Raw genomic sequence first — 20,455 nt, forward strand, 5'->3', positions numbered from 1 at the left:
TCACACAGCGCACACAGCGCACACACACAGCACACACACAGAGCACACACACACAGCACACACAGCTCACTCACAGTGCACACACAGCGCACACACCACACACAGCTCACACACAGCACACATGGCTCACAGAGCACACAGTGCACACACACAGCTCACACACAGAGCTCACACAGAACACACAGCTCACACACAGAGCTCACACAGCGCACACACACAGCTCACACAGCGCACACAGCACTGGCCTTCTGGTGAATTGTCCGGCCAGAAGCCGCTCCCCGCAGGGTGCCGGGGACAGCGCTCCCGACACAGCCTCCCTCGCACGGCCCATCCCGGCACGACTTCCCCTGGACACAGCCTCTCCCTGGACACAGCCTTCCCCCGCACGGCTTCCCCGGGCATAGTTACCCCCGCTCGGCCCATCCCGGCACAGCTCCCCCGGGCACGGCCCATCCCGGCACGGCACATCCCATCCCGGCACGACTTCCCCCGCAGGGCCCATCCCGGCACGGCTCCCCCCGGCACAGTTATCCTCGCACGGCCCATCCCGGCACGGCTCCCCCCGCAGGGCCCATCCCCGCAGGGCCCATCCCAGCACGGCTCCCCCCGGCACAGTTATCCTCGCACGGCCCATCCCGGCACGGCTCCCCCCGCAGGGCCCATCCCGGCACGGCCCATCCCGGCACGGCTCCCCCTCAGGCCCCGGGCCGCGCTGGCTCGGCCGGCCCCGCTCACCACGTGCCGCCGCCGCCCGCTCCGTCGCGCGCCTTCGCCATCATCGCCCCGCGCCGCGTCCGGGAGTGACGCGCGGGGTCCGGCACCGGCGGCATGGAGGAGGAGGAGGCGGGGGCCGCCCCCGCCCCGGCGCTCGCCGAGCTGCGGGCGGACGGTGAGGCGCGGCCGGGGCTCGGGGGGCAGCGCCGGGCACGGCCCTTGCCGGCACCACCACGCCGGGGGCCCGCGGCGGCGGCGGCGGCCCGGAGGGTCCCTGCGAGGGCGGCGTCGGGCCGGGGAAGCCCCGCCGGGGAGTGACGGAAGTTCGGGCGGAGGAGCGAGTGCCCCCAGGGATGCGGAGTGCGCGCTGGGGCTCGCTGGCTCCCAGAGGGAAAACAAAATTGCACTGGAAGGAGAGGCGAATGTGCTTTGTTGAATTAAGAATAGCTGCCTGGGAACTCTGGTCTTGCTTGATCCAGAGTCATAATTGCTGTATAATTTCATAATTGTTTTATAAACTCACGCCGTTGTCGGAATCCGGTTTGATTGCGTGAAGTTTTGTCTCGTGTTGCTTGTCAATGATCTGCAGCTGACAGGGGTGTTTGGTTATGGGTACGGCTCAACAGCTTCACTCTGGTTACACCATAAAGTTTGAGAAAATAAGGTATTGATACTTTTTAGTCTATTCTGCTCAAGAGAAGGGTTGTTAAAGAAACAAGCCTCTTAATCACCGTTTGCAAAGCCCCAAAACAAACACAAACCCCAGTTACCAGTTCCAAACTTGTTTCTCATGACTCTGGTCTCCTCTGACATTTGTGCTGTGTGATGTAAAGAACATTCACTGTTATGTTGAAGAAATTGAAGGTCAGAGAACTGTACACTGTAGGGCTATAAATATTATTTAATTCTTCTGAACCATGAATATAAAATCTATATCCTTTTCCAGAATGTTATGCTGACTTCTTCAGAGAAGACTTTGATGTGAAAGCTTACACTTCCCAGTCCATCCACCAGGCTGTGATAGCTGAGCAACTGGCTAAACTTGCTCAAGGTATTAGTCAGTTGGATAAAGAGTTGCATTTACAAGTAAGTTTAAAACATACCTGTTTTTTTGGGGTGATTGATATAAACTAGTCAAAAACTTAGCAATCATACAAGCTTGTAACTTGTGAAATTCCCCAGTGTCCTCCGCAAGCAGTTACTGAAGGTACAACTTGCAGCTAAACTGGTAGTGAGTTTGAAAACTCAGTTAAACCCACATTCAATACTTCCACTAGGCTGCCATGTAGGCAATTTCAATTCAATTTCGATTTTTGTCGTCTTATCACTGTATGCTGTTTTACTCTTCCTTATAAGAAGGAAGACTCTTTCCAAATGATTGTGTCAACTATCATAAACACTTGAGGCTTGGTGTTGTGAGAAGATAGGGAGAGCCCTTACATTGTGTGCTTAAGAGTAGCATAAGCCCTAAGACTTACCTTTAGCTGCACAGATATAACCTATGTTAACATGCCTCTAAACCTTCAGAAATGCTTTTGAGTTTAGATGGAAGACTTTTTCCATGCAGAAATCATAGATCCACAGTTGCAATGAGAACACTTGCTAAGTTTGTGTGTAGTTTCAAAACCTTCTTCCTCCCTACTCCTGCCCCAGTTGTTAAGTTCTTTGGGAACTAGTTTATAAATGTCATAAATAGAAAAAAATTAATATACATTATTAATGGTGTGATTAGTAAGTTCACATTTACAATTATTATCAAATATGAAGATGTATTGCAATGTGATTGCTCTGCTGGCTTTAATTAAGATGTGCAGCTCTGCTGGACATCTTAATTAAGTACTGACCCTCTTTCTTCTCGTTCTGAAGTTGTTGCTTTTGTGAATTAAAACATCCTGTGTTCTTAAAACCCTTTCTCCTGTAAGATGCACCTGTTTTTTCCTGGCTAATGTAGGGATGCTGATACTTAAATGCCTAATATAGGAATAATGGTGATATATTTAATACTTCTTTTAGGCTCATCTCATTTTAGGCTCATGCCCATTTTTCTCTTTTGATTTTTATATTTGGTTTTTTTAAGGTTGTTGCAAGACATGAAGATCTGTTGGCCCAAGCAACTGGAATTGAATCCCTGGAAGGTAAATATTATTGTATTATGCTAGCTATCCTTACAGTGGAGGAAGCACTTTTAGGATCTATGCAGGGAACATCATTCACTGCCTCCAATAATAAAGCTCCAGATCTGATTTCTGAGGAGTAACGTGGCAGCTTTTTTTTATAAACGTCAGTAGGTGGAGCTCCAAGGAGAAGATTTGGCTGATACTTCTCTGGAGTAGCTGCTTCATAGGAAAATGTATTTTGATAATGATCTGAGCAACGTTAGTAATAAAGCCTTTCTTGACCTTTTACTATATTTTTCTAAATAAGCCTAATTTTTTGCAGTGTTGGTGGGTATCTGTTGCCATAAACACTAATTTTTGTCTGTTGCATATGTACGTGTTGCAAAGTTTGCACATTTTAACCAAAGTAGCTGTAACACATAATCTAAACTGTGTTGAGGTATTTTTTACTAGTAAAGGGCTACTAAGTTAAATGCATACCTTTTTTCCACTCTTTGAGATGTAGATTTTAACATAAATTGCTGATTTTCAAAGGCCTTGCTTAGGAACTGTTGGCTCTGTATAGAAAATGGTTGCAGTGTATTGTTCTTGTGCCAGGAGCTCATTAAACCTGCCATTGTGCTTTTTGTCACTTCGCTGAGAAAGTCATATGGTTTGGTATTGTGGTGGTTTTTTTGTGCAGACAGATACTTACCTCTGTAGCATGCTAGAATCTCTATAGCGTGTTCCCTTGTCCCTTTTGTAACTTGGTAAATAATTTATCTTTGTTCCTTTTTCTGCTTTAAGTTTTTAGCACAACCAGAGTTTCTGGTTACTGATATTTATATCCTTAGTCTTTAGAGCTGTTTGAGTACACTGTTTTGTGTCAGTAATTGCATATAGCTGTAAAATTAAAGAAATAGCTATTTAATCTAGTAACAGTAGCTCCTGAATAACTTTTTAAACAGTTGGAGAATCAAGCATAAAAGACAGAAATATGTGCTCATTCTCCAAGTAAGAAGTAGACAGGAATGTGTAGTCAGTCTTGTGACTGATAAATACCTTCCAGTAACAATCTTCAGAAATTTGTGCTCAGTGGAATTCTGTTTTCTGAAATTATGGTTGTTCCTAAAATTGCTCTGAGAAAAGAATGATGTACTTCAAAACTACTCAGTTAGGAAACATTTCTGTAAGGCAGGTTGTAAATAATGGATGTTTTACAACTAATATGGCAAAGTAAAAATAAAATTCAATTAACCTCAATTTTGTTGAAATTTTTCCATTTACTTAGGGTTATGCTCTTAAAGGAAACACTGAGTTAAGATTTGTAAGAAAAAGAAAATAAATGCCAACAGATGTTTTAATTGTGGTGTTAGAAATGCATAGCTCTTGGTGTATTTATCAAGTAAGTTAACAAGTGAAGATTATGGAGCTAATTCACAGCATGCATAGTCATTTGGATGTGTGCAGATCAATCTCATTAAACATTTCAAATTGGTACACCCAGCTTGTAGAGTCTTTTTTAGGCCTGTGCACTTTTTTTAATGGTACACAGCTCTGGTATGTATATTCTTTTCTGTCCATAGGTAGTTCAGTAGCCATCTTGAGCTACCTGTTATTTTAAGATAGGCTAAATTTTATCATCATGTATCTTCCACAGTGAGTGGAGAGTGCCTTTTCACCATCCTTATTCCGTCCTCTGGGGAAAGGGCTGTTTTATGCTTAATAACAATATTACAGCAATGTCGTACCACTGGCCCTTCCCCCTTATTGCAATGTAGGGTAGATAATGCAGCCTATTTTGCCAGCTTTTCACTGTATCTCATATCTTCATCTTCATGACCTGCTGCGTGTTATACCATGTATAAATAACAGTAAACACACAAGCCTGTCACTAAGCTAAGTTAATAGTTCTGAAATATAGAAAAGACAAGAATTTACATATCTATATAAAACCAGTGAGGTACAGTCACAATACAGGACAACCTGAATATAACTATTAGCAGTAGTTTTGTTTGTCTTCCATCTTACTGTATCATGCTGCAGTTTTATCTAATTTAATGATGGCATGCTTGTAAACAGGGCTTTACAAAAATGTAGTGTGTTTTAGAACAGTAACTGGAACAAAAATAATTTCATAGGCCTGGGTTTGTCTAACTTAATTAAATTCTCAGCAGGCTGATTTTGTATTGCACAAATTACTCCTGTCCCCTACTACTTTGTTTGCAATTTACCAAGAAAAGAACAGGCATGCTTGCTGGCTTTCCTTGTGCCACTTTGCCAAACTAATGTGGAACAAACATGATTAGGGTAGTTTGCTCTGCTTCTAATCTAAATTGGATGACCTTACAGTGACATTGATACCTTACTTTTCGTTAAAGATGCTTATACCCAGGAAGAAAACCTTGAAATAGCATTGTTTGTCTTCTCAGTTCTCTTTGTCCTAGTCACTAAATAGTGTTAAATAGGTTGTGCCATTTTTATATGGCATGTTCAGGTGTTCATACCCAGTTATATAACTTGAGCTGCAGTCCTGATCAACATTCTCTTACAAAGTAACATCCTCTAAATATTATTTGAAACTTCACAAATGATGGATTTTGGAGTGATATTTATTCTGTGGGTTTATGTTCTCTACCAATACATTTTCCATAACCTTCAGTAAGTGACCTGCTCAGTTTATTTCCCAGTATGCTTACTAATTTTGGTTTCACTGATGCTCTGTTATGAAGGAGGAAACTGCTTTTGGTTTTTGCCAAAGTAGTCTGCAGTACTTACTATGATTTGAAGAAAAATTCTTTCTATAATTGATGAATGTTCCATGTAAAAAATCTGCTTTATTTTGCAGGTGTCCTCCAAATGATGCAAACTAGAATTGGTGCTTTGCAAAGCACTGTTGATAGGTATGACATTCATTATGCAATTAGAAAGTATAAATTCTTATGTTCTATAATGCTATTTTTTAACACTGCTATAAATAATTTTCTCCTCTTATTTTTAGAATTCGAGTCAAAATTGTTGACCCCTACAACAAAATAGTGTCTCGCACAGCTCAGCTAGCAAAACTACAGGTAGGTTGCATTAAAAAAAAATTAAAAAAACCTTTTTTGAGCATGTGTTATTTCACAATTGTCAGGCATGAGTACAATTTTTCTTCTACTCCAGTAGCCTGTAGTTCATTGTCAGTATTTTTCCGAAAATCGGTATTAGTGTCTCTTCAAAAGCCACTGAGAAGTGCTTAGTAGGAAAGTAGGAAATTGCAAAGTAAGAAATTGACCTTTGCACTAGCTAATGGAGTTTTTGTAAAGATGGAGCTAAGAGTAAAGGGTTATCTGAGTACAGATTAATTAAATTCTCATGACTTAGTGTTATTTTGGTATTTAATGTTATGGTGCTCTTGTGTAGAAGATGCTTTTTACCCCTAAGTTAATGCAGGCTTTGCTCCAGTTCAATAAGTACTTTGGGAATTAATTATTTCAAATTTCTTCACAAGTCAAGATGCAACTTAAGGAGCTATTTGTGGTTGTGAAGTTTTGTAAGCCCAGGTGCATAGTTGTCCCTGCCTTTTAAATAAAAGTGGAGTCTACAGAAGAATGTAGACATCCGTTAGAGGATAGCAGTGGGAGAGAGCTTATTACGATGATGGTGAGATTGTGTCAAATAATTCTCAGCCAAACTTTCAGAAGGCAGAAACCTTCATTCAGCCAACTGATAGTTCACATTCTCTCATGTGCTTATTAAAATACATGGCATTCTTGGTTAAAAATTGGACATATACATAAATTTTTAGGAACCATATTCATGTGTGTTTTTGTTAGCACCAAATTAGAATAACAGGCATTGCTGACATCTGAATTAAATATAACAGTCTCATAACTTTTCACTCAACTAGTATTTTGAAATACATGCTATGGGATAAGCAAACACTTCCATTGATAATTTTATAGTAGTTGAAAACTTTTCTTCAGGAGTCATGTATCTGCATTCTGTTAAGTTTATGGTTTGAAATGCAACACCGCTCCAACCCCACAAGTGTTTAATGAGTTATTGTTTGAACTATTTGTATTTGCAAATTTACCTGAATTTTGAGCTGTGGATATACACTCGAGTAGATTGCCATCTGCAAGTGAGTGCTGTTGTAGAGTAGATGAAGCTGCAGACTCATGCAGTTTCTAGTCTGGGGAGGTGGAGCAGCTGCACTGTCTCTTGGCTGAACTTCTATTTTCTATGATACTTCCAGTAGCAGTAAAGTTCAGCAGGAAGCTCTTAACACTCTGTGCAGCTAGTTTGGCCAGATGCTTCTCCTGTTGTTTTCAGCTCCAGCTGTTAATCTTTTTGCCACTGGCCAAAAGTCCCATGACTTCCATGTAGCAGGTGAGGTGCAGATTTTTTTGTTGTTCTCCAATGTGTATCGTGCATCTGTGCTTTGTTGTTTAGAGAAAGTTGCAGGAATGTGGGGCTAAAGATGGAGGTAATTTCTACCCTGCCCTTACACAAAGTCGGACTGCAGAAGGATGTCTGAAAAGAATGAGTCCCTGAACTTAGGAAATGTTTCTTGGATGCTTCCTCTTGGCTGTTACATGGTTACATAGGTTTTCCTGTGGTGTGAAAGCGGCATCCATCCAGGGTCAGCATTATCCAGGCTGTGCCAGGGGATTTGTAATGTGACTTTTTTTGCTGTAAGTCAGAAGAAAGATGTGCAGAGTAAGTGGGATCCTGGTAGGCTGCTCTTTTAGCATCAGTGTAGAAAGAGGAATGATGATTCCAGATTCTCTGCCAGTGAGAGTCAGAGTTGCAGCGCAAGAGCTGCTGTTCCTGCTTTTGTTGGCACTTTGTGGGTGCTTCATGTTGCACTACACTGCTGGGAGGAGCTGAGGGTCAGGACACCTGAATAAATAAATGAAGATGAATTTATGGAGAGTTGAGTCAAATCTCAATGGCTGGAGATGCACTGCTGGGGTGTCCTTTCCCTGGAGGACTCATTTGTTGAGGAAGGAAGGGCACAGCGCAGCAAACAATTCGCTCCTGGTGATGGCAGGGCTTACGACATGAAATTGCTCACAAATGCAGGATTTGTGGTTTGGGACATTGTCAAACTGACTGGTTTTATCAGCTGATCTACAATTGGTAAAAAAAGGTAGCTGGTAAAAGAGGTTGCTTTCTGTCAAAATCTGTAGGGTTGGCAGGTATGTTTTGCTGGAGTGCATGATGTTTCAGTGCCTCTTGTACTTGTGATTTTAATACCTCTGCATTGATTGCTGTGGGACTGCTCACTAACTGAAGGAATATTTGACTTGCATAAAGCTGGATTTTGCCATCCTTAATTGTTTTTAATATAGTCTGTTTTTTTCATAAACATTCTCACTGCAAGTTTGTTGTTAAACTTCAAATGTACTCCTGAATTCTAAATCTCTGCTATGTGCTTGTACATGTTTTGTCTTGCTCTGGTCTTAGAGCTTCATGGCATCCCAAGACAGCAGCAGACTCGGAAAGCTCACTTCCTGCTTTAAATTATACTGTACTCTTCTAACTCTTTCTGTAGTTGATCACAAGCTAAGTGGGAGTGGTTAACAACTGAAATGTGTAGACAGGGAGTTTGTCCTGCAGAGGGTTCTTTTCTGTGCAGCTCTGTTTAACTAAATGTTTTTGCATGGTCTCTTAGTTTCAGTGTCTTGGTGTATGGAAAACTTTATAATAGCAAAATATTTAAAAAAACCCCAATAATTCTGTATTTTAAAGTTATTCTTACTTTAAAATATTCACCAGTAGCAGATCTGATTCTACCGTAAATAAATAGTAAATGTAGTCTGAAGACTGTGGACTGTCTCCTTTCCTCAGACTTTATAAACAACAAAATACATACATTCAGTTATCTTGCATGTGTGAGCTACACACTGGCACATTTTCAAGTGACTCTCTCTTTATAATTGCATCTTCTTTCAGTAATTTCTTACAATTATTTTGAGATTAAAAGTAAGAGGCTTTTCGATGTTTCAAATTGTAACAATAATTTCCGTTACTGTTGACATGTTGCTTTAAATTTCAGGAGATAGCTAATATAATAGTAATCTCAAAAAACATAATTTTACTAACTTGGACTAACTGGGGCCACTGGTCTTTTCCAAATTAATTCTTGCTTGAACAGTAAAATTTGTTCCTTCTTGGATGAAAGCATCTCCTCAAGAAAAGCATAATTGATCAACTCAGGGAGAAAATGTTTCCTGAATTAATTCAGACTTCTGTTATGCAGGTAGTCAGGTTGTGGGAGTCTGTGAACAGCTCCACCATTAGATACAGTTCTTTATTTCTGTTATATGTCCTTATGTATAGCATTCTTTTGCTGTGACTGGGAGTTTTACTAAGTTGGACAGCTCACATAAATGAAAGTACTTGAGTGAAACAGAATCTTTGTCAAGGGTACAATGCTGTGTAAATTACTACAACATTTAGAGTGCATCTTCAGTGTCTTTGGATTTTTTTCCTCCTACTGATTCCCAGGGCCAGAAATTAAAACAATTTTTTTGCTCTTGTATCTAAATGTAACTTTTCCCATCTGGGACTCTCTTTTAAAAGATTTTTTTCTTGGGACAGGAAATAATAAGCAACAATTCAACAAAAAATAAAAAATCTTTTGGCATGTAAAGTAAAAGGTGGTTTGAAAATAACAGAAGGTGAATTCCCAGGGAAAAACTTTAACCAGAGGTACACAGTTGGATTAGAGGGTAATTAATTTTGAAAACAAAGTAATACTATGCCCTCTTATTTGGTGAAGCATAGTGCACTATATTAAAAGCTATTTTTGATTAATCTTGCAGAAATTTAGTTCACAGATATGAAAGTGATATGCGGATCAGGATTTTTCTAATTAAAGAAATGAATTAATAAAAATTAATACATTAATCTCTCAAAGCAGGTTAAACCCCACTTAGTTCTCAGTAAGTGTAATAGAAATCCTGTGGCTAAGTTATCACAAAACACTTAGAAAACTTGCTCTTCAGACTGTGATAGAGAGCCCAAAGCAGTGAGAGTAATTGAGCTTTTCCTGATTTGCCTCAGTGGGTTTTCTTCTAATTTTTCCTTTTTGTTCTGTCTAAATGTTTAATAAAATTAAACTGTAAATATTTGTTGATTTGCTAGTTTGTGCTGGCACTGGGAAAAGACAGCCAGGTTGTACAATCTCTGTAGCTATTGGTTGAAATGATTCACTTTATATGTTTTTGTATGTGCACTTCAACATTAGTTTTCAACAAATGAACTTGAGTCTGAAGAAGAGGTTCTAAGTCTTGTTGGATACTAGATATTTTTTAAAGTAATTTTAAATTAATTTTGATCTCCATAAGGTTAACACTTCAGGAGACTTTGCCTTCAGTACCATGGAAAATAACTCCAAACAACTGTGTCATACTTGTTCCAAATTTCTCACTTGCCACCCTTGTTAATCTGATTGCAGATGTTGGACTGTACCTATGAGTTTAATGAAATCTGAGTTACATTTCTGAATTCTATTTTAGTTGTTACCCACTCCAGGATGTTGCTGTTGCCATAGCATGTATTTCAAAATACTAGTTGAGTGAAAAGTTATGAGACTGTTATATTTAATTCAGATGTCAGCAATACCTGTTATTCTAATTTGGTGCTAACAAAAACACACATGAGTATGGTTCCTAAAAATTTATGTATAGGTCCATATTCCTAATTTTTAACCAAGAATGCCATGTATTTTAATAAGCACATGAAAGAATGTGAACTATCAGTTGGCTGAATGAAGGTTTCTGCCTTCTGAAAGTTTGGCTGAGAATTAGTTTTTATGTATATGCCTACCATAAGAGTCAGTATCTGTAATAAGAATTTAGTCATTAAGTTTTATTGTCTTCTGAAGTAAGTGCTGCCATTTTGCTGCTTTTGGATGAGTATTTGATTTGCAAAGCCAACTTCTTAACTTCGCTAAAGCTTAAAGAGAAGAGGGATGTTGAGGAGAGATGCACAAGGTAAAATAAAGCTCACTTCTAATTAGAAATAGAACATGCCTCTGTCACGGGATTCTGAATTTCCTTTGGTTTTTGTGTGGGTAGTGGCAAAATAATCTCAGTAGCCCCATGAATGTAATTACCAGCTTCCGAAAGTCTTGGTCTATAGACCATAGAGTCATATTAAAATTTTTTGGAAAAAAAGGGATTTCAGTGTTCCAAAGTTCCTTGTTTTTATTCACATTCACATTTCCTATTTTGGTTAAGATGTTTCCACATTTGAGTGCTGGTATTATGTGATTGTAATGTACTGATAATATCCCCTAATGCCACAATTTCCCTGCAGGCTGCCTGTGACTTGCTGCGGAGGATAATACGCATCTTGTATCTCAGTAAGAGACTTCAAGGACAGCTGCAAGGAGGGAGCAGAGAGATAACAAAAGCTGCCCAGAGTCTCAATGAACTTGGTGAGTCCTTCTTAATTACTTTTAGATATATTTTTAGCTTGCGCTCACATGACTTGCACTAGTGTTTGACTTAAAGAAACACCCAAAACTTTTTACTGTGATTCTTGCTTTCTACTTCTTGATTTAAATTGAGAAATGGCATGGACAGAACTTACTAGTTCTTTACAATTTTTATATGACTTCTCTAGATACCGAAATAACATGAAAATTCTATGATAACTTGTGTTCTTTTGGGCAACAGTTTTTTTATGAAGCAATTTCTTAGTGGTTTATGTTTCTATAAAACACTCTGAGGCAGCAGATATATATTTAGCTTTTGGGAGACATTGCACTATGATAAGGCATAGTTTAAATTATAGTTTGTGTCCTAAAAGAAAGACTTTTATGAAAACCATAGGTGATGTGATACACAGATACCTAACCTAGTTCGGATACTGGAAGTGTTCTGCTTCAGTAATGACTAATTTACCCTTTATTTTATTGGCTTCTAGGAAGAATAATGAGGTAGTTCTCATGAAGGCTCATGTTAGATTGCTAGAATGTTTTCTGTATTTGAGCTAGCTTGGGAAATTCTACTTGGTGCTGCAGGATGCAGTAAGGAGCATCCCATTAGTCTTGGAAATCAGTTGTTGGTGTTGTATGTGGTATCTTGCCAGCTCTTTCTCCTCTGATTTAATGGTATTCAAATTCCAACTTCCAAAAATAGATTGTGGGAGGGCTGAACTATCAAACATTCAGAATCATCCTGAAGTTCATTTTGCATATTTGTCACTACTTCCCTTTTTATGTGTGATCAGAAAATTATTAGACAATGACTTAGTCTTATAACTGGCAGATGCTGTGTTGCAAACAGAAAGTTTATATATTTATTTAGTGTATCAGTCTGAAGCACTTAAGTGCCAATTGTACCATTGTAAGATAAAATATTTTTTCTGATTATTTTTACTTTTTTTTCCATTTTGCTCTACCATTGCATCTTCAGAATATATAAAATAATACTGTCTGTTAACTACCTGGATTGCAGGTGTTGTGGGATTAATTTGAGTGCTAGGTCCTATTAAATAAATTAGTACAATTTAGTGGTAAAATCTGAGATGTTTAGTGTAGTTTTTAGGATTTCTTTCTTTGATAGAAAATGTATTTTACTACCCTTCTTCCTCTCTACTTTTTTTTGTTTTGCCATTTTAAAATAAAGAGCTTGCACTTTATTTTGTTGAAGTGTCACAGCCTTTTGAGTTTCTTGTTTTCAAATACTTGATCTTTTCCTAAAGCTTAGCAAAGTGTAAGTAATTATTGTTAAAGATCAAGAGAAATGTATAACCTTAGGCAACCCTTTTGAATTTGATCCTACAGTCTGTGGAGGTAACCAAGGCTCGTGGTTCTTAATTTAATCCTTAGTTCTGGCTGGTTTATGGCCAGGTAAAATACCTTGTCTAGTATCATTTCTCTCTCCATCTTATTTCCTGGTATCTCTTCCTTTCTTCTCTCTTACCTCTCCATCTGCATCCCTCCTTCATTTTTGGCTGTCTGTCCTTTGTCACCCTCTACTGCCTACCTTGGCTGGTTTGAATTCTGCTTCCCAGCTGGGCCTGCCTCCCAGCACCTGAGTGGATGGGAATGGCACTGGAGTGGATGGGAATGCTGGTGCAGGAAATTGGAGGTGTCTGTCCCGTGTGGAGAGGCAGTAATTGCTGGGTGTGGTGTAGCTCTGTTCCAAGGGGAGGAAAGTGCACAGGGGCTGGAGTCAGCTTGTGTCAGGGTACTGCTGTGGGAGTCAGCAGGAAGGTGGTGTCTGCAGGGAGCCTGGGGTATGGGATATGGCTGAGGAAGTGCTGTGCAGTGCTTCTGGACTTGGAAAGCATTGGGATGGGTGGGAGATCTCTAGCATAGAGGTGGTGTGTGGCAGGAGAGCACAGGGATGTGGTGGTTTGAGGCTGTGGAAGTGCTGTGCCTCAAAAAGAATGGGAAATGTGATGTAGTGCTCTGTGGTGTCAGGAGGGTGGGAAGCATGGGGAGCAGCCCTGGGTGCTGCAGTTCCGTTGATGAAATGAAATGAAAGCTTTGGGAGGCCTGGGGAAATACTGCAACATCTGATGGTAGTAAATAGGTAGTAGACATGAGTGGTGTGAAAGCCTGGTATTGGATAGGGACCTCTGTGTCACAGAGGCTTGCTTTCATGTCCAAGATGAATACTGGTCTGTGGTTTTAGCCAGGCATTCCTGAATAGCTCTTTCATCTCTTGTTCAAAGAAAAAAATATTCCATTGTTTATTACCTTTCTGTTGTACATGCAGTGCAGAATAATTTCTGCTTTGTCAAACTCAGCCCTGTGATATTACTGTGAAAGCTTTGCACTTGCTGTGGTAAAAGATACCTTCCATTTCTTCTAAGGTATTCTGGGTAGAATTTTGAGATAACTGTCAATTTTTTTTTCATATACTGCTGCACTCTGTGTGTATGTTTGGGGGACACAAATGTGCGCATTCATGTATGTATTTATCATATATTCCTGTAGCTAATCTATGTGAGTTCAATCACAATTTTACTCAGTTGGTATTGAAGTTTATTTTGCTGTGATGGGAAAGGCTATGGTAAATATATAAAGTATTTGAATTAGGTAGAAATACGGGTCAATTAGAGGAACCACAAGAAACAGAAGCTTTTACTGAGAAGCAGGCTTTTCCTGCATGCCCAAAGTTGCTAGTAGTCTGCAGATCTCCAGCTTCAGTGTATGATGTTAGGAAGATGCTTTCTCTGAAAGCATTTGGTAATATTTTGACCAAGATCTCTACTTAGAGCTGAAGTAGATCTGAAATTCCTCTGTGTTGGAGTTTCACATTCTTTGAAATTAACTTCACATTTTGGCACAGTAAAAAGAAAACCTAATTTCCTGTGTAGTTTTAGAGATTAAAGGTGATTTCTGTGTGCAAATGTGTATATATATATTTATATAAAATTAAACCCCAGACTTCTGCAACTCTTCTACCTTCTAACATACTTTGGGTTATCTAGCAAAGAAGAATAAGCAATAAGCTGCTTCTCTAGTGCTAATTCTCTGTTGCTGATGGGCTTATTTAATGGAAAAGAGCATGTTCTTTTGTGTACATATATATAGCATGTGTATGTATATACACATGTATATAATAGCATGTGTATGTATATAAAGATTTTTATAATATTCATAAATACAAATAGGAACAATATGTATATCCTAATATAAAATACAAAAAAATTGTATCTCAGGTGCTTTTCAGAGTAATCTCCTTGTTCTTAGTGGTTATCTTTGTGAATTTCGAGAGGAGAGATTAGATGTCAGTATCTAATGGAGAGCTTGTTTTATTGAAAATAGGCCTTACTGCCACCTATTTTAGACAATTCAAACTAACCTGACTTCCTTAAGCAAAGGAACTGTAGAACAAATAAATTATTTGTTGGAGTCTATATAAAAGTGCTGTTAAATAGTAGGACACACAGATTTATCAAGAATGAATCCTGTTTAACCAACCGTATTTTCTTTGTTGGCAGCATAACAGGCCTTGGGACTAGAGAGATCAATGGCTGTCTTGTAGTTTGATTTAAATAGGGCTCTTGACACCATTGATTTAAATAGGGCTCTTGACACCATGTCACACTAGCAGGATCAGCAATAGAATCCAGATGAAAATGTCATGCAGTGAATGCAGAAGTTCAGAGAAAGCTGTACCCCCAAAGCCTTCATCTGTTGTTCACTTACCAGCAATATACCAAGCAGTGTGTTGTTAAAATGTGTTCTGTAGCTGGCTTGTATTTTCATTAATGATTTGAGTGATGTAATATGGCACATACCCTTATTAAATTTACTACCAGTAATCAAGCAGAGAAGAATGGAAAATATGTAGGGAAACAGGATTAGAATGAAGAATATTCTTAGTGAATTGAAGATACATCTTACCTGAACTGATTTTACTTCTCTTTTAGACAAGTTCTAAGTCCTCACAATGAATAGTTATAGTTAAGAGAGGGAACAGGAGAAATGACTGTATGGATTACAGTTCTGCAGAGAGGGTTGATAGTTCCTCATAAACTGCAAGCCACTTGTTTATTTATTTCTTTTGTAGCAGTGTGACATTGTTGGCAATGAAATTTGTGCTGTTCTTTGTAAGGAAGAGTGTTGTGTGTAAGGCACTTGAAAATAATCTTTTGTTTATGCTTCACAGAGTATCAAGTCCCTTTTGAGGCACCTCATTGAAGGAAGATGTAGGCTAATTGGAGAAACTCCTAAGCACAGCAGCAATGGTAGCTGAAGGTCTTGAGGATAGTCAGTGGGTGGAGGAACTGGAAGTGTGTGGCTGTGGTTTGGAGAAGAGGGGTGTGAGAGGGAGAGTAATGTTCTTCAGATAAACAAAGGTTTTTCATATGGGAAGGGAGTTAATGGCTCTCTGTATGCACTGTGATTGAAACAGTAACTAATGGGCCTGAAATGAAGCAAAGGATTTTTTTTCCCTAAAATATTAGGAAAGAGTTTTGCTAGAAATTATAATTTTAGGGGATCTGTGAAGTAGTATTTGAAGCCTTTTAAGAAGTGTTTTAGACAAAGCATGTACCAGGAATGAAATCATATAGTCATGGAATAGCTTGGGTTGGAAGGAACCTTTAAAGCTGATCTAGTTAATCTCCTCTACAATAAGCAGGGATAGTTAGATAGGGATGAATTTGCCTTGAAGTAGGAGGACTCAGTGAGGTGATCTGCTCCCAATCCTTTGTGTCTCTTGGAGATGCTCTCCTCCTTTCCAATTTTTCTATTTGTTTGTTTGTTTTAAAAATTGGAATGCTTGATGTAAAATGTTCTTTACAAGTTGGTTTGTTGGGCATTGTTCCCAGATACCACCTGAAATATTATTAGGGCAGTGTGACTGGAAATTTCGTGCCATCACTTCAGTTCAGCTTCTTCTTATCATTCCTTTAGATGAAATAGATAAATCTCCTCAAAGACCTTCAGCTCAACCCTCTGACACAATTTCTTCTGGTTGTGACTGACATTCACATAAACTTCACATAGTTCATTGTGTTACTTGAGTGCTGCAAAAATTGGCCCTCAAAACCTGTTATGTCAGTCTGGTCTAGGAGAATGCAGTGAGCAGGAAAAGGAAGGTAATACTGACTATGTGAATGTAAGTATCCTGTATCAATTTTTTTTCCCACTTTGCTGGGAAAGAAGGCAAACTGACTGTTTTTAAGAGAGGTGTTACTTTATTTGTCTTTTAGTTTTTCAGGGGTGAGTTATTTGGGATGAGTGATGAATATTGTTTTGTGTTTATCAAAATACTAAGCACTACTAGTTAGTATTCAGGAAACAACACTTCTAATTTGTTATTTTGCTAGTAAGTATGAAGCTAGTTTATTTTATACCAGTTAGCACTATCTATTGCAAGGTGGAATTACCTTTACCTATGGTTTCCACGGTGTACTTTATTAATTAAGTACTAAAATAGCATAAGTAGTCTAACTAATACACAGTGACTTATTCTGAAGTGATTGCAGATTGGCTGACTGCAATATTTGTTGCTCAGGTTAAATATTGTTGTCTGAAAACTGTTTCATTTTAGCTGCTACAATTCTTGCAGTAACATTCAATATGTGTTATGTATCTGTGCACAAGTATTACTAAACCTGCAATGGTAAACTGTCTGAACACCTGCCATGGATACTGTGGCAGCTCTTTCACTGCCGCCTTCTTCCTGTATCCTGTTCAGCGATGAACATAATTTTTTTTTTCTATTCCAAGCAATAATTTACAGTGTATGATTGCCAAGCCAGATCTTGTGTTGACTGCTAAAGTGAGGATGGACTTGGTTACTGTCATGTCAGTGACGTCTTTCGCTGCCAGTACACAGAGCAGACAGATTTGGTGATACTAATACTGCTGTGCAGTTTCTCGTAAGAATCAACACACATCAAACCTGAGGGAAATGTTGCTTTCGTGGTGCTTTTGTTTAGGGACTTAGATGCCTTACAGTTTGCTGCCTTGTGCAATACCTAGTGTCCTCCAAAATAATATAGCATATGTCTGTGTAGCACGATGCATTGTTCTGTAGGGGAAGTGAACGGATTTGATTAATAGAAATTACATGTCTTTGATTGCATGACTCTTCTTTGCCTGGAGTAATTAGTCTTGCTGAGAATGACTGAATTGTATTACTGGCTCAGAGCCCTCTGCATTAGTGCCACTGCTTCAGGTGGTGCATCTGCATCCATGGGAAGTGCAAATATCCTGCTAAAACATTTTTCTTCTGTCCTCGGTGATGTTACCAGTAACACTGCCAGACCTTCACTGAAATGGTCTGGACTGCAAAATACTCTGCCTTTCTGTAGCTGAATGTAATCTCCATGTTCTTCAATTTCATGTTGTTCCTTTCAGTTGAGTTGTTTTTTTTTTTTTTTTTTTTTTTTTTTTGCTTTGTTACGTTCTTCATGAGATTCTGTTAACATAAGATGGAAGATTTTGCAAAAATATGATGTGCAAACTTTTATTTGTAGTATTCCAGGCCAAAAAAAAACCTTTCTGGTGGGAAGGTCAATTTTTTTTTTCTTGTTGGCTTTTGAAGTAAAGAAGAATCTTGGTAGTATGCAACAAGTTCATTAATTTGAACGGTTGATTGTAAGATACCAAATTAATGTGCGTGTAGTAGAATGACTTTCGAAACTTAATAAAATTTTTCATTAATAAGAGGCCAGTTGTGTAAGACCTCTTTATCCTCTTTGAGCAAGACAGACAGAACATACAGATTTTACCATCAAATTGTGTTTTGCTGCGACTAGGATTTCTAGCTTGGAAACCTGATGTTTGACAAAGCATTTTACGTAAATATTTTGCATGTTTTACCTAATCTTTGGCATGCATTCTTTTTCTAACTATTTCAGTAGAAGACAGTAAATAATTACAGACACATTAGAGAAAAAACTTAAATTTGAATTGGTGCAGGAAAAAAATCCTGTTGCAATTTTGTTTTTCAATATATCCTTTAAATTACCAGGGTTTGAAATTTAATTTTCTTTATGCATACAGTTCAAGAAAAAGAATCCCAAGTATAATTGTAATTCTGGCATTTCTTCATGCCTAGTTTCCTTTAAACAACCGTAAACAAGTTTGAAGTTTGCCATATTAAATGAAACTTTTTTCATGTAAGCTTGAGTTGATTTCTGGAATTGATGACCATAATCTTTTAGCTGTAACTATTCAAAAAGTTTGATTTTGCTGTGCTGTAAAGTGTTTGGTAATTTTAGTCTCAAGTACATAAGACCTTGTTGGAGGGCTGTGTGTCAGATGTTTTAAAATGGGTTTAATATTCCACTTTCTAGCATGGTGTTAACCTGTTCCTAAGTGATATGTTACTGATGGCCCAGTAATAAGGCTGCGTCAGAAATTAATTATGGTGTGTTCAAGTTGCTTTTGCTGTAGCATGTGGAGTGTTTCTAAAACTTTTTATCTTTATGTATTCTGGGCCCATCAAAGACTATTTCCTGTCTTTTTCTTTCTCAGTTACAGATGTCCACACCTTTTGTTCAGTGTATTTCTGGAAAGCTTTACTCTTTCCAGCTCCCTGTCGTCTGTTCCCTAAATCTGATTGCTGCTATTCCATTATTAGGATCGGTTATGACTGTTATTGTATGATCTAATGTATAGAAGTTTTGATTGGAGGCCAGTATTACATTAAGCTAGCCTTTAGCAGGTACAGAGTAAAATCTAGGGCCTGACAGTTATTGATTTATTTGCTTCTAAAGGTTCAGAGGACTCCAGTGGGAAAGAAATGATAGTGGACAATAACTAAGGAAGGGGAGGGGGAATGTGATGGTCTGCCACAAATTGTTTTCTACCTGGAGACAAATTATTGTCAGGACAGCAGAATAACTGCACCCATCATGCAGTTGATAAATTATTATGCATTTAAACGCTGTATGGACAGGCTCATGAGGCACAAATAGTGTTTGCATTGGTGGCACATTCAGTTCAGTGTTTGAGATTAAGCCAGTACTTCTTACTTCTTAAAATTACTGTGGCTGCAGTGTTTTCCATTTGCTTTGGTAATACATCAGATAGTCTGGGGTTCTGTGAGCTAGAGGATATATCTGGGGTTTGTAGTGTCACCTAACGCTGAAATAAAGGAACTTGGGAATTTTGAAAAAAGAGCTGAAGTTAGAAATGAAGAATGGAAGGAGTGATGAAAAGGGAAATTGTGGAAGAAGATCTTGCCAATTACACGATCCTATTTTTACTCATTAATAGGTATAAATGTAAAGGCCAGGTCTCATAGTTTTGGTGTGGTTGTGGTTGTTTTTTTTTTGTTTGTTTTTTTTTGTTTGTTTTTTTTTTTTTTTTTTGTGTGTGTGTGTGTGTTTGTTTGTTTGTTTTGCAATTAGTGAATTTAAATGTGTAATTCTAAAATTTGAAAACTGTACTTATATTCTGTTTCTCTAATTACAAAATTCTCCTACTTTTTCCTCAAAGTATCCCTATAGAGGAGAAAGGAATTATACCAAGCCTCTTTCTGTTTTGCTGTTAAGGAATATTTGTTCCCCACCAGAAGGGTGGCATTCCAGCAAGGTTTGGACCTTGTTTTGCTTTACCTTTTGATCTTTTCAAGTGTTTGAACAGTATTTTTGTATTTGTTAGCTAAGGTGTGTCGTAAGAGTGGAGTTATGAAAGGATATGAGAGAACCAGCAACACAGGTAGGCTTGGATTTATGAATGCTTGTGTTCAGCCAAATACAAGGTAAATACAAATTCAGAGGATTTTTTTATTTTTAGTTGGTTTGAAGCAGTTATGATTCTGTAAGTAGTAAAGGTCCTAGGGCGTCTTTGAGTTTTGAGACGAAGTATTGTTACTGGATAGTCATACTTTTTCAATAGAACTACATAATTAAAAGTAGAAAGAAAAGCTCTGGGTTTCTGTTTCCAGATGACATACAAAAACTAGCAAGACCAAAAGATGTCTGCAAGCTCTGTCTGCCTTTGAATTAGTAATTTTTGTGCACTGACTTTAAAAACTCCATATTAATTAAAAGGAATTAAAAATTGACCAGACCAAAGATGAAAAAAAAGGTTTAAAAGAAGTACTTTTGACTGGGAGAAAGTAAGGGCCACAGAAGTTAGTAGTGAGTCTTTGAGAGATTATCTTTTTGCAACTTGTAAATTATAAATACATTGTAGAGAGAATGAGTAGATGGCAAGACTT

General features: G+C 38.5%; 2 protein-coding genes across 2 annotated transcripts in view; one reads left to right on the forward strand and one right to left on the reverse strand.

The window, feature by feature from the left end:
- Positions 1–788, reverse strand: part of DUS4L (dihydrouridine synthase 4 like) — a 37,530-nt gene extending 36,742 nt beyond the window's left edge. The window contains exon 1 of the mRNA XM_083860624.1: positions 736–788. The gene's annotated coding sequence lies outside the window, so the exon portion shown is untranslated. The remainder of the gene's footprint in view (positions 1–735) is intronic.
- Positions 789–796: 8 nt separating this feature from the next.
- The window catches only part of COG5 (component of oligomeric golgi complex 5), a 174,064-nt gene continuing 154,405 nt past the window's right edge, over positions 797–20,455 (forward strand). The window contains exons 1-6 of the mRNA XM_083860586.1: positions 797–889; positions 1,661–1,800; positions 2,792–2,849; positions 5,659–5,713; positions 5,812–5,881; positions 11,124–11,244. Coding sequence (XP_083716712.1) covers positions 829–889; positions 1,661–1,800; positions 2,792–2,849; positions 5,659–5,713; positions 5,812–5,881; positions 11,124–11,244 — 505 coding nt within the window. The 5' untranslated portion in view covers positions 797–828. The remainder of the gene's footprint in view (positions 890–1,660; positions 1,801–2,791; positions 2,850–5,658; positions 5,714–5,811; positions 5,882–11,123; positions 11,245–20,455) is intronic.

The sequence above is a fragment of the Zosterops lateralis genome, assembly GCF_965231275.1.
Source record: "Zosterops lateralis genome assembly, chromosome: 4".
Lineage (NCBI taxonomy): Eukaryota > Metazoa > Chordata > Aves > Passeriformes > Zosteropidae > Zosterops > Zosterops lateralis.